Source organism: Manduca sexta, chromosome 16 (assembly GCF_014839805.1).
Source record: "Manduca sexta isolate Smith_Timp_Sample1 chromosome 16, JHU_Msex_v1.0, whole genome shotgun sequence".
NCBI lineage: Eukaryota > Metazoa > Arthropoda > Insecta > Lepidoptera > Sphingidae > Manduca > Manduca sexta.
This window is the reverse complement of record NC_051130.1, coordinates 2,267,611-2,281,951: the sequence shown is the minus strand read 5'-3', so window position 1 is coordinate 2,281,951 and position 14,341 is coordinate 2,267,611. Positions and strand designations below refer to the sequence as shown.

Here is a 14,341-nt window from a genome sequence, read left to right as displayed (position 1 = left end):
AGGCCTAATCCCTCTCAGTAGTAGAGGAGGCCCGTGCTCAGCAGTGGGCAAGTATATAATATATAATAATAATAATAATAATAATATAGCCTTTTATTCAGATCCTACAATTATATAAAAGAGAAATACATGAAAAAAACCTTAATATTAATGCTATCCCTAATCTAGTCTTTTATTTGGAGTTTTCTTATTTTTTGAAGATCTGTTTGCCAGTCGGCAAAGGCCTCCTCCAACCTTTTCCACTCGCGTCTTTCTTGGGCCACTCTGTTCCAAGTGACACCTGCCACTTGCCTGATGTCATCGTCCCACCTTTTTTGTGGTCTTCCTCTTTTCCTTTTCCCCTCTCTTGGATACCATCGCGTCACATTTTTGCTCCATTTATCTCTTCCTCTTATCATGTGCCCCGCCCATCGCCACTTCAATCTTCTAATTTTGTATGTTATATCTGTAACCTTTGTTTTGCTTCTTATTAAACAGTTTCTCAGTCTGTCTGATTTTTTCACATTCATCATGCTTCTTTCCATTGCGTATTGACATGTTGCAAGTTTGTTAGTCATGTTTTGTGACAAGGGCCATGTTTGACTGCCGTACATAAGAACTGGTAATATGCAGGTGTTAAAAAGTTTGCTTTTTATATTAGTATGCAGGTTTTTATCCTTCATAATCTCTTTTAAAGCCCAGTACCTTTTCCAGCCATTGGTTATTCTTCTTTCAACTTCTTTGCGCATTGGGTTATCATTTGTTATTACTTGTCCCAGATAAATATATTCTTCTGTATACTCGATTTGATTACTCCCTAAGTTTATAGCTGTTCTCTCTCCGTTAGTCATCACCCTAGTTTTTTCTGGGTTCAGTTGTAACCCCGCCTTCTCGCTTTCCGTTGCCAAATCGTTTATCATTTTTGTTAGATCTTCTGGAGTTTTTGCAAATAGCACAATGTCATCTGCAAATCTCAAATGAGTTAGTGAGAGACCATCTACGTTGATACCGAGATTTTCCCAATGAAGACCTCTGAATATTGACTCAAGTACCGCCGAGAATAATTTTGGTGACAGAGGATCTCCTTGTCGTACACCTTTGCCGATTTTGAAACGTTCGCCTTTCTTTTCCAGTTGTATTCTTGCTGTACTCTTACTGTAAACGTTTTTTATTAAGCGGATATACTTGTGGTCAATTCCTTGTTCTTTTAATGACTCCCATATCTTTGCGTGAAATAAAGAATCGAATGCCTTGCTGTAATCGATGAATGCTATGTAGTAGGTACATTGGTATTCTTTATACTTCTCCATGACTTGGCGTACTACGTGAATGTGGTCGAGCACTGAGTAGTCTTTGCGAAAGCCCGCCTGCTCAATAGGTTGGTGTTCGTCTAGTATTTTCTCCATCCGATTTAGTATGATCTTAGCAAATACTTTATATAAATTTGACATTAGGCTAATGGGGCGGTAGTTCTCAATTTCATATTTGTCTCCTTTCTTATATAGAAGAATAATGTTTGATTCTGTCCATTGCTGTGGGATAATTTCAGTGATTAATATCTCGTTGAATATGTCGGTAAGGACCGGTGCTATAACTTCTTTACTTTCTTTTAGGATTTCATTGTTTATACCATCGGGTCCTGGTGCCTTGTCTCTCTTTTGACTATCTATAGCGTTCAATACTTCGCTCTGAAGAATATTAGGGACATTTGAGGTTTCCTCTAAGTCGTCTTCGTCTTGAGCAGTGTTGCGTTCGTATATCTTTCTGTAATAAGATGTCGCAATTCCTAAGATGTTTTTTCTGTGGTGGCTGTATTCTCCGCTATCTTTTTTAATTTTTGTGATCCAATCTTTTGAGTCTGTTAATTCCTTGTTAGCTTTTTTAACACCTCCTGTTTTGATTACATGTTTTTCAATAATTTCCATTTTTCTTTTTTTGCTGTCTTTTCTTATGCTTTCGTTGATGTCTTTACTGATTTTCGCTATGTGCTTTCTTCTGTCATTTATATCTTTTGCGTTGATTAGCTGGTTTCTTTGTTCTAACAATTTTATAGTACTAGTGGTAAACACGTTCCTCGGATCAGATTTTATCTTACTTATGTGTTGTAGTTGAACTTTGATAGTAGTCTCTATCCAGTTGTATTTTTCCTGAGTTCCTGCGGTCTTTGTGTAATCTCCTAGGTCTTTAAATTTGTCTTCTAGGGTGAGTACTAGTTGCTCCTTTTGTTGCTTGCTGAGCTTACTAGTTGGTAGTTCCTGTCTCGGTCTAGGGTTTTTTGGTTGTACTGATTTTAGTTCAGCTCTAATTAGTCTGTGGTTGGTATTGAAGTTAAACTTGTTGATGACGTCAAAATTTGTAAAACAGTTGTTTCTATTGGTAATTATGAAATCAATTTGATTTTTTGTTTTCCCCCTCTGGTGAAATCCATGTCCACATCTTCTTTTTTGTTTTTCTTGTACACTGAGTTTAAAATGGTTAATTTATTTTCTAGGGGTGAAGTTTATAAGCTTTTCTCCATTTCTGCTTCTAGTTTTATTTCTGTATATGAATGGTCCTAATGCTGCTTCCTCTCCTGGGCGCCTAGTTCCAATTTGGCCATTGAAGTCACCCATGATGATCAAGTTTTTGTGGGCCTGTTCTTGGATAGTGTTATTTAGGTCAAGGTAGAATTTCTCTATGGTGTCTAAGTCCGATTTATCTGTTGGTGAATATATTTGTAAAATAGACCAAGGATCTTTATACCCCGGTAGTTTTAGGTTCATCATTGCTATACGTTCCGAGATTCCGATAAATCCTTCAATTGATTTTTCAAGATATTTTTTCACGATGAAACCAACGCCATGAAGACCTGGCGTCGTTCCTATATGATACATTAAGAAGTCTGGTTCAGAGGTAATTTTTTCTCCCATTCGTCTTACTTCGCTGAGGCCCAGGATATCCCATTTAATTTGTTTTAACGCATATTTTAGTTCTATAAGATTTTCTTCATTTCTCAGCGTGCGCACGTTAAGGGCTGCGACGTAAATGTTTGTTTCTTTGTAATTTCTATGTGTTGTTGGAGGGTTATGGTCTTTATCCCCCACGAGGACCAGTCGGCTTGGGGGAAGATGTATTTTTTCTGTTTGTTTATTTTCGTAGTTTGTTTGGGTTTTCCGTTTCTCGATTGATTGCTATTGTTTATTGGATATAGGTTTGCTTGTCAGAGAATTCGATCTGGGTCTCGTTGCATCGAAAGCATGCATCCTGTTATTTTTAGCAGAGTTTAGGGTAAGTTGTTTTTTGGGTTGGGTTTTGGATGGTGATGGTGAGGTAGTTGGCTCCCTTTTCCTTTTTTCTGCGTTGGGTTCTTTAACTACTAGTTTATCGTAATTCAGAAAAGCTATATTTCCTTTCTCTCTCTCTTCTTTTAACAGTGGTAGCAGTGCTTTCCTTTTCTCCAAAACTTCCTTTGAGTAATCTTCTGATATATAAATTTTCTTTAGATTTTTCCTGTTCTTCATTATTTCATCTTTTTTCCATGTGTTTATAAAAGAGCATAGCACCAGCCTTGGTTTATTCTGAACTTTATTTTTTCCCAGTCTATATAAATTGTTTATTTCGAATTGCTCCATATTTATGTTGAGGTCTTCTTTCAGGATAATCTTGACACTTTTAAATAGCTCTGATATCGAGTTTTCTCCCTCTTCCAGCCCGAAAATAATAATGTTGTTACCTTTCTTTTCTCTTTTCAAATATTTTACCTCTTTCTCTAGATCGCAAACTTTTTGTTTTAATTGTTCATTTTCTTCAATAATAGGGTTAAGTTTTTCATCCATCCTATCCATTAGGTTTTTTGTAAGTGATTCGGTTAGCTCAACTGTTTGTTTTTGCATTTCTAATTTCTAAGTATATAATACAGGGCTGATATTATTATTATACCCGTCCAATGTAGATATCGGGTTTTTAGTGAATAGATATTAAGGCGTATTCAACAAAATGAAGCTAGTTTACTTTTTATTATGGATATAGTATACCTCATTGATAATTGAAAAAGTCGTTACAAAGAAATGTTATATGATAGCGACCTGAATAGTTATCAGATTTTCTTTTTTAATAATTAATAATAATCTATACTAAAGTACTTTAGAAATTAATGAAATCTATAGGACTGGAAGATTAATCTACGTAAACGATTATAAATTTTTAACAATATAATGGCGGTAGTACGCGAGTGTCCAGCGCTGTTCTCCATAATCGTTCGGATAAATATCGGATGCGCAAACGAACCTCCAATCGGCGCACTTGATTGCCGACGTTCCGGCAAACATTGGCGTATAACCCGACCAAATTACATCACATCGCACTCTTACAAACAACACGAAACACCCAACTCACTAAAATTACCAGGATTATACGTTGGATCCAACGTAATGCCTTCCTAGTCGATTAATGAGGTGAAACTGGTTCTACAGCGGCTCGGAATTAAGGCGAATTTAGTATTTACTGCATTATGAGAGGAATTATGTTGTAGCAGTAATTGCGGTATAAGGGGAACTGTTCGGCGATAGAATTTTAATTGCTTGCGTGAGTTTTGCCGCGGTTTTGTTCTGAGAATTTTGCATTGCAATTTCTCAGGGACATAGCTGTGCTAGAGTCGCGACTGGAATGCCCGCCGTGGCTACGACATATTATCAGTTTGCATACGATAGTAAGGTGGTCTTTAACAGTTGACTTGTCAATAAAATTCCATAAAATAGGACCCACGATCAACTGAATATCCACTTTATTCTTTAGAGTTTAAGTTGAAAAAGTTAAGTAGTTATATTTTGCCTGTGCAATTTTAATTTTTTATGTTACCTAAAGGTATTTTAGATCAAATCTTATTTTATAAATAGTTTAAACACAAAAATTTGTGAAAATGTTTATATGTTTGTTAGCAGTAAATACAGAAGCAGCTGAACCGATATAGATGCAATTTAGAACATAGATAGACCATGTCCTTCCTGGCTTGACACGGGTTATACTTATCCCACTTTTTATCTCAATATTTTGCTCTCGTAGGAAATAAATTAATTGTTAATCTGATTTTTAAGAGTTGATGTCGTATCGGTGCTGTCATGGATAACTTAATTGATTTACCAGACTTTTGTAGCGGGAAAGCCTTTTCACGAGGTAAAAGCCGCGGGCAACACCTATTGTCAAATAGTTTCTGACATTATATTTTGTCATAAAAGTTACGGTTGGTTATGTAAAAGTATTTTATTAATATTTTTATAAATTGTTTAAATTCTGAATACAAAACTGTATGAGAATTCATGAGCTCCCAAATTATTGCTTTAAAATTAATAAACAGTGTTTATGGCCATTTATATTCGTCGATATATTCTGTAAATGAAGTGTAATAGCCGCTTATCAGATCACTGCGCGTGGGTGGCGGCCATATTTAATATTGCGTTTACCGCCACAGAGCTAATTACCGTTGCATTTTACCTTAATGGAACCGATTAAAGTTACACTCCGTTTAAAATGTTTCGAGAAATATAAAAACTCGGGTGAAATATGTGCGCGATAAAAGCACAAGACGGCGCGGATTTTGTTTTGGCGGGAAGCGATTGAACGATTGCGCGTTCGGCCATTTGCATTTTACGCGGGATTTTTGATAATATCAAATGTGAAGCAGGTTGTTTGAGACGTCCATAGTGAGTCGATATCGATATAATAATTACAAATTCAAAATACGCTATTGCTATGGCTTATACCGCTAATCTGCTCTATCAGGCTCAGCACAGAAGCTGTCAACTTGTTGACGTTAAGCTGTTAACCAATAAACACTCACTACTATAAAACCAATAGTTAGGTACTTACTTGCTGAACTACTTTTTATTAAAATGATCAAATTTAGTTTTCATAATAGCTAGTGGAAAATATATTTTGACGATTTTTCAGAGTGTAAAATAAAGAAATCGTTGCATGCTATACTGTGGTGTGTGTCAAAACTATTTATTGTAATTTCACATTTCTAAAAGTTAGTGTACGCCATTAATTATTCCTGTATAACAGCCAAAGCAGTGTAATTGTTACAGACTAGATAGATAGCATTCAGTGAACAATGAACGTTGCAACATAAAATCGTGCGACATTATTACCTTTAAATATTTTGGAACGCTGCAGCTATATTTAGTTACGATTTTCAACTATAAAAGTTTACCTAGGATATTTTAATGACTAATCAAAATTATTGCACATACATTACTTACTCGTAGTTTGTTGGCGATCTTTCTTGATAAACGTAGTGAGTGTTTAAACGACTTTAAAAGCAGGACGTTCACGATGCTTTAATACAATTTAGAATATCTAATCGGGACATTTATTGCATTTCTTATCGAATGACATTTGGTTCCTCCCTGTTTCTGCCTTACTGGGTGGTCCGAATGCGATAAACTCGGCGACATCCATCGATAACCTTACAATTATTCAATTATCATTACATTCTCGAGTTATATACGGGCTATTTCAACAAACGATCATCATCTTTAACTTCGTATCAATCCAAGAGTAAGCTTATCAAAATAGTTATTAAACATAATTCATGTACGTCGAAGAAACTTTATTCTGATTGGTCCATTTTTGCTATACATCCGAAGGGACTGGGATAGGCAGGGATTGGGCGGAAGCCCTTGATATTTTCTATCACTTTCTAGAACTTCAGTCTTCTGGTCGACAACACGTTTCAAGGCAATATTACTCGGAAGGTTCTTGACGATTTAAGCATATCTGCTATAACGATGAATGAGATATTGTGACTTATGAGCGTTTATGTCATGAGAAGGCAATATCCAAACATACATTCACATGCCAGTGACTATAAAAGTGAGGAACACGAGGCGGTCTTTTTGAAATTTGTCGAAATTGATTAATGAGTTTCCTCAAATAGTAATTAAAATATTGGTATGTGGAGGCTGCGGCGGCGTCTCTGGGGGCTAATTGAAGAGATGCGCTAATTACGCGCCGCTATTAAGGTGAATCATGTCGTTTGAAGTTTGCCGCGTGCGACTGACGGCGCGGGCGCAAGGTTACCAACGATATGAAACATTCAATTTTATATAATCAAGATATTCCCAAAAGCAATTCTTAACTTTTAGGTATTCCGCTGCAATAAATTATAGATCTAATTTAATGTCAATACTATTTCAAATCATCGTCAAAAACTGATATATTGACATCTATTACAGTTGAGGATCTTTGATGATGTAAGGCGAGCATACCGGCAACAGGCCGCGACTGCCGCTCCCGGCAAAAACAACGTATTTCTATTTGCTGCGGATGCATGCGATACATATTTTATTGTTACTTTATGAGGGACCACCGGCACTTTGCATAACTCCTAGATAGTAAGCGAAGTGGTCGGTTATCTAATTGATGTATTCGAATTTTGAAATAGTTGTAGAACTAAGCGCGAGTTTTTGTATCTGTGACAATGATTTGTGAGGAATCAAAGACAATATCACTATGAGGAATAAATACAGCGCCATCTCTTATCAACAACGTTAGTTTGAACTGTGTTGCCAAAATTGTACCATTATTTTGTATGAAAAATATGAATTCAACATTTACGTACGTAATTTATACTGCATTAGATAATATTACGAAATTATGAAATATCCATAAACTATCGCAATACTGTTGTTTAAATGTAATTTACTAGCGTATAGCGAGTAAGGAAGCGCGCCAATTTCCTCAATAGTACGCGAGTTAGTATGTGGACTAGACAGACGATTATGTTAATGTAAAGGTTTGATTACAAAGAACAGAAATGCGCGTTAAAGCGCTAAGTTCTGTAGACGGTCATAGAATATATCTGACTGTTCTCACAAATGTAGAAGGTGAATTTATAAAATGAAATGAAATACTAATTTTACTTGTAATACCTGACCGGTACCTATAAAATGTTATACATTATTAAGATTTCCTCAATACTAACTCTACAATCAGTTCGGAAAGCAGTTCTCACCAGAGAAAAACGGGTGCGAAACCCTAGTGTTGCTTGTTTCAAAATTAGTTTATGGTATTAAGTGTAGTGCTTGATAGAAAGAAAAATATATACAATAAGCCTTTTCTATTATAGATATAATCGCAAATTAGGAATAATTACATTTTTAATTTCCATACAAGTGCATATACAGCATTTCAGGGCATATACAGCAAATTGCTATGTATAGCAAAACTCTTACTTGTCAACCAAAATAAGGAGATTACACAGATCTTTAGTATGCTCTACATCTTTCCACACTTGCTTTCTCTAAGACTATACCAATCGTAGCCAATGGTATTCATTAAACGCGCGTTTCAGAACGTTCAGTCTGACCACGCCCTAAGCACAACCCGCACCGAAGTTCTTGCATAATCAGGTTTTTGCTAATATTTGAAGCAATTTGCCAGTAAACTGGTTTAAGACGAGGCCCATAGCGCTCGTAATTGTGGAGATAATTGCAGATTCTCGGAAGTTCGCGTGTGCCTGCGAGGGTTTGTCTGGCTGAGGATCTCGCGCGATGGTAGGGGAATTAAATGATAGTATGGACCTAATAGTGTAGTATAGAGCGGCGATAGCCTAGTTGGGTGTGGAACGGTCTGCTGAGACGAATGTCCGCAGGTTCAAATCCCAAGGGCACACACCTCTGACTTTTCTAAAAAATCATGTGTGTATTCTTTGTGAATTTATCGTTCGCTTTAACGGTGAAGGAAAACATCGTGAGGAAACCTGCACATCCGAGAAGTTCTCTACAGGAATTTCGAAGGTGTGTGAAGTCTACCAATCCGCACTAGGCCAGCGTGGTGGACTAAGGCCTAATCCCTCTCAGTAGTAGGGGAGGCCCGTGCTCAGCAGTGGGCAAGTATATACTACAGGGCTGATATTATTATTATTATAGTGTAGTATCACGGTTATTTTGATAAATAACACTCTTATTATGTTTTAAGTTTATATTTAATAAAATCTACCACGGACACCAATGGTCCAATCCAAAAGGGGCCTCGAGGGGCAAAGGGGAGAGGAGGGCTGCCTCTTTTAAAATGTCAGCCGTCACACTTGACAGCTGATACTTCTACCTGACAATTGCAGGACCACAGACTCAATCATGCTACAAATAGTATTTCAGATTGTTTGTCATAGAATAGATGACCGCCACTGACATGGCTGTTGCGTGCGTGGTACGATCCCCGCTCTGTCTGGAGTTCGAATCTCAGGTCGGGCAGAGTTATATTGGGTTTTTCTTCTCAGTACCCGGAGTCTGGAAATTGTACCTTTTGTGGTGATCGGATTTTCCCTTATCATGTGACGGCAAATGGCGAAAAATGGGTGCCCTGTGGTTAAAGGCTATTAAAATAACATTCTCAGTCCTGTAGAGTTACAAGATCATTCATAGGGTAGACCTTTAGTATTAAGCTGACCTGATCCATATATAAATTAATCAAGTCGAAACATCTTTTTTCGTATTAAATTTTCATAGCTCCCGGACCAATTTTAACTTAACTCCATTGTTCATTCGATCAATTATCAAAATTCATAATATTGTACTATTTTAACTCCATGTAGATAAACCTAATAAAAATAAATAAACATAATGAGCTGGATGGTATCTGTGGTGTATGGCTCGTGGGAACTGGCTACATTCGTTACCGACTATGGGAAGTGATTACCGCGCTAGACAATTACTCGCATTCGTGATATAACTATACCTTTGTTACTATTACTTCAGATATTTGCGCCGCAACATTTGATGCAACATGTTTCACAATGAACCCAAGACATATAATTAATTTAACGGCTGATAGATTTGAAAGGTTCTAGAAGATGGCCTGCTAGTCTAATTAATTTATTTATCAAACATTTACAGGATTTACAACATTGCAATGCACCCAATGTTAGATTAAAAATAAATCTAGATGAGGGATAGGAAGGGAAGAGGATATGAGTAGAGACAGGGTAGCAAGCTCATGTAATGTTAGGACTGTGAAATGAAAAGATCAAAATCAGCAAGTTTTTAATGATACGTAGCGGGAAGGCTATGCCCCTAAAACTGTCCACATTCATGGGTGATGGTGACCACTTACCATCCGGTAGCCTTTTAGCTAGATTCTCTTCGGAGGCACCAGTGCAAAACAAAAAACAACATTCTACCACAAATTGGTAGTCAAACTAAATATTTTCTAAAGCATGAATTGGCTTGATCTATTGTCTCACCAACCAATGAACTATAGATTTGTTCACAGATATTAAACTGTCAACTATGCAAACGTTTAGTAATTAGTGTAACAAAGGCGTGGTGCGGCCGCCCACTATTGTGGTGGCGACCAATCACAGCGGCGGCGCGCGTACCATAGTTTTTGTGGGTAGAGTAGTCAGTCATGAATCGTTTAAATAAGCTTCTCTTGATTAAAGTCATCAGAATGATTTATTTGGGTGATTTTTGTCACAAATATGTCTGTTGGAACCGGATATACAGGCTGATGTTGGAACGCGACACACTAACGTGGGCCACTATGGCGGGTTTAAACACCTTGTGTACGGTGATCGCTATCCAGGCGGATATAAAATATATGCTACAACCAGCAATTGCATGTACACATAGTTCTTTTATTAGGCAATATAGTCGCTAAGTGACAATGCCTTTAAATAAATAAAAAACATCCCTGTACTAAATTATTCACAACACATTAACTCTCATAGTACTCAGTCATATTTTTTTTGACACCGTTGTATGCTCAAACAATCACAAGTTAATTGACAAACAAATGCTAGCAAATACTTAATGTCAAGCGAGGCTTAGATTAATATTGACCGACTCCTACGCACACGCGCGTAACATCAAGGTAAAGATGTGTGGTGAGGTCATCACTTGAATGATGGCAAATAATTTTGAGTTCACTAGATGTTATCATTTGGTTTAATGTAAACGTGACTGGGTGGTGGCTGATGGTCCTGAGTTCGTATTCCAAGTAAAGGAATTTTGTGTTTTTATGATTTGCCCGCGACTGGATTCTTTCTAAGGTCAGCTGTCAGGCAGGCCGTTGAGAAAACTGAAGCCAAACGCCTATGTGGGACATACTCTAAAAAGTGTGAAGAATAAGTTTTTCAACATGTCTGAGGGATTCTATTCTGACCAGAGACGCTATTTAAGTGCCTAAATGACGAATGAACTACCATCATTTCATTTGTTAAATCGTATTACTTTTAGATTGCTAACATATTACAAATCTGTTTGAGCAGTCCATTCTTGTATGTCAAATTTAATGATCCGCTCAAGGCCGATTGTTGCGCTGTGACGTCATCAATACCAACTACCGCTGCCGGAAATTGCTTCACAAAAAGCACTGATGATTAATTATGATTATTAACCCGCTGCGCTTGCGCATTAATCTTAATGTAGTCCATATGCTCGAGTTATGAGGTTCCATTTGTGGATTGATTAAGCACTCTAATATGATATAATATTGTGAGGTGGTTGTTGACTTATTTTATGGTTTTAATTCTCGTAATGACATGACCTAACAAATTAGAGAGAATGCAGATTTTGATCTGAGAGTTAAAATGAGTTAAGAATTGTGATTAATGGTTCCTTTAATGGCATTTAAGTCATAAGCAGGTAAGATAACAAACGCATATAGAAGAAGGGTAGAAGTTATATTCGCCTGTTTTTAAGCACTTAGAGTTAAAAAAAAATTAGATAACATACTTATCTTATAAATTTCATTTAAACGTTTTGTTTTTTTAAGTAAAAATATTTAATTTCGTAAGTTCAGTCTCAGAGGTATTGTGAATGCAAAATTTCGAAAAAATGAAAAGAATATTGGCGGATTTAACAGCTGAAGCTTGGACGATAAATATAAAGATTAAAACAACTATCAGTACACATAAACGCAGTATCAGAAATTAACTTGATTGGTTATTAATTTTGTGTTGAAGCATCGACGTACTGGATGCCTCCAATTTGCTTAATTGTTATTTTACGATATTTTTATGTCGATCATAATGACTGGCGTTAATAACATACAATTCGACATGATTTTACAATTCCAAATGGAACTGAATGTTTAATATCATTTTTATATCAAATTTATGACGAGAGTTGTAAGAAGTAACAGAAATAAAGATTATAATCAGAACTGTGGATCAGGTACTTCATAGCACATTAGACGTATTTCTCATACTGTCCAGTATCAAGCAGATCAAATGCTTTATTGTTTTACACTGCCTAATTTAAGAGAGGGGCCACGGAACTGACGCTCCATGCGAAGTCTCCTTATACATCAGCAAGCACACAAACATAATATGTTTATATTATGTAGAATTGTATATCTTTTTTGATGCTGGCTACTTGCAACTTAAAGGGAATTCTCTTAGAGCGTCAGTCTCGTGGCATTTGGGCATTGGCGTAGCTACGGATTTTCATAGGAGGTGCAATTGCAGGGAGCAAAGAAGGTCGCCAAATTCTACGAAAGGCCTGGATCACGCGAGGTCCCTGTAAGCACAAGATTTTTTCTATTATAAGCAAAGACGTTTCTAGGTTAAATCTCTCTCCTAGCTACGTTCATGCCGTCGAGTGAAGGATAAAACATTACATTACATGATGCAGAACTTAATTATCACATTGGTTACAAAGTCCTTCAAACTGGATATTGCTTGCACATAGTTGGCATCAGAAATAGACGCCGCTGTTTTCATTCGAGTGAATTCTTGCATATTAATACGCTACTTACCACAAAATCATTAGCTCTTGTAAGTATTATTAGATTAAAACAAATTTTAGATACCTTACTAAATTAGGTATTTCCTTTACATAGCTTGAGATAAGCGTCAAAGACCTCGATAGCAATAATATGTATAAATGTCATGAAATAAGTGTCCGCAATTACGTAGAGTGTAGCCATGCGCTTGCGCATTGCGTTGCGTCGCCGGGAGATTAAGTGTGAGACCGGGCATACGCTAACGAGACCTTTTTTATATCACATGTAATAACGACAGGTTTTTCGCGAACTGGTGCATTTGTTATCTTGCTAATGTTTGCTTTAGACGCTACATTGGTTGCAGTTAGATACTTTATATGTATAAAATCGAATGAGAAGGAGTGACGCCTTAGCTGGCACGAGGCCCCTTGCGGAGTAAGAGTAAGTTACCAATTTCAACAATTTCGTATGTAAAATGGTTTGGTTAATAACGTGGTGACCTGAAAACAAGGTTCTCACCTGGGCACTGTGCAAGGCTCCTTAAAGCGCAAGGTCCTGGGGGCAGTCCGGGCATAGACGGCCAGAAACGTACATATTCAGAGTTTTCAGGAATGGCTTTACGGCGGCGAAGCTTCGAGCAACTCCTAGTTTCTTATTTGTTGTATAAGTTTTTCTCTCTCTCGTAAGTTTTTTATTTCTCGAAGATGCCTAAAATATTTTACGGTATCGTTAAGCGAAATTAAATTTAGTTTATGAATACTATTACTCGACCCGCGGAAGTCGTTTATATGAATATTCAAATATATTGTATTGAATTTAAAGAACTATTAAATTCCAAGAATTAGAATTAGTTAAACAAAAATTTATTAAGTATTGTATACTTTTATTAAAGATCTGTTCACTGATATGCAATATTTATTTGCGTTATGAAGTGAGTAGCAAAACTATAATATATTTGTTTCTAGTGTCACAGTGCAAATGTCTGACGAAATGGGCTTTTATAAGATTTGAAGACACTCCTTTGTTTGAGAGTAGCAGATGCGAAATATGGATGTCCACATTTGATTTTCGTTTTATATGTCTCCCTTACTGTGATAAAAACGTCTATCTCCATACGGTAACGAATGTCAATTTTGGCCGACTAATGGAAATTAAGAAATAAAAACCTCACTTGAAATTATTTGATGAGAACTGAACTCGTAATCTCAGCCTCATACAATTTACAATTAGAATATGCTTCCACTAAGACGCGTCACCTCAGCCTCAGGCCTCAATTTACAGCCAGAATACGCTTATGCCTATGGGCATTAGTGGCAGGTAAGCGATTAGTACACGACTTTTTGTCGCGTTTGTTGGAACATGCCTTAAACAGGTGCATTGCATGAAGTATGAAGTATTATTATTATTTTTAAAATATTTGTTTACATACGACCCCTGTTGCGCGGAATAGTACCTTCACCGATAGATCACAAGTTTGCTTTCTTTATAGCAGTAAATTTTCTTACCTATTGGATAGTATTTTTATGAAATCAGTATTTAAAGAGCAAACGTCTTGTCGTAGTAACCGCTACGATAACTCAAAAACAGTCATATTAATATGACTGCCTCGGTGGCGTAGTTGTATTACAGAAGCTGCATGCTGAGGTCTCGGGTTCGATAT

The 14,341-nt window shown here is 36.7% G+C and overlaps 1 protein-coding gene across 1 annotated transcript; it reads right to left on the bottom strand.

Annotated features, from left to right (window-relative positions):
* Nucleotides 1-3,109: 3,109 nt before the first annotated feature.
* Nucleotides 3,110-4,286, bottom strand: LOC119189515. Its single transcript, XM_037439413.1, has 2 exons — nucleotides 4,167-4,286; nucleotides 3,110-3,860 (listed from the first exon to the last, which is right to left on the bottom strand). Exons 1-2 carry the CDS (start codon nucleotides 4,284-4,286, stop codon nucleotides 3,150-3,152), a joined length of 831 nt encoding a protein of 276 aa, XP_037295310.1. The 3' UTR covers nucleotides 3,110-3,149.
* Nucleotides 4,287-14,341: the final 10,055 nt, after the last annotated feature.

Bases quoted from the DNA above. Each gene is read 5' to 3' on its own strand.
- LOC119189515 (XM_037439413.1), bottom strand. From the start codon at position 4,286: ATGTTTGCCGGAACGTCGGCAATCAAGTGCGCCGATTGGAGGTTCGTT. The intron at 3,861-4,166 runs GTTAAAAATTTA...TTATATACTTAG, and splicing joins CGTACTACCGCCATTATATT to AAATTAGAAATGCAAAAACA.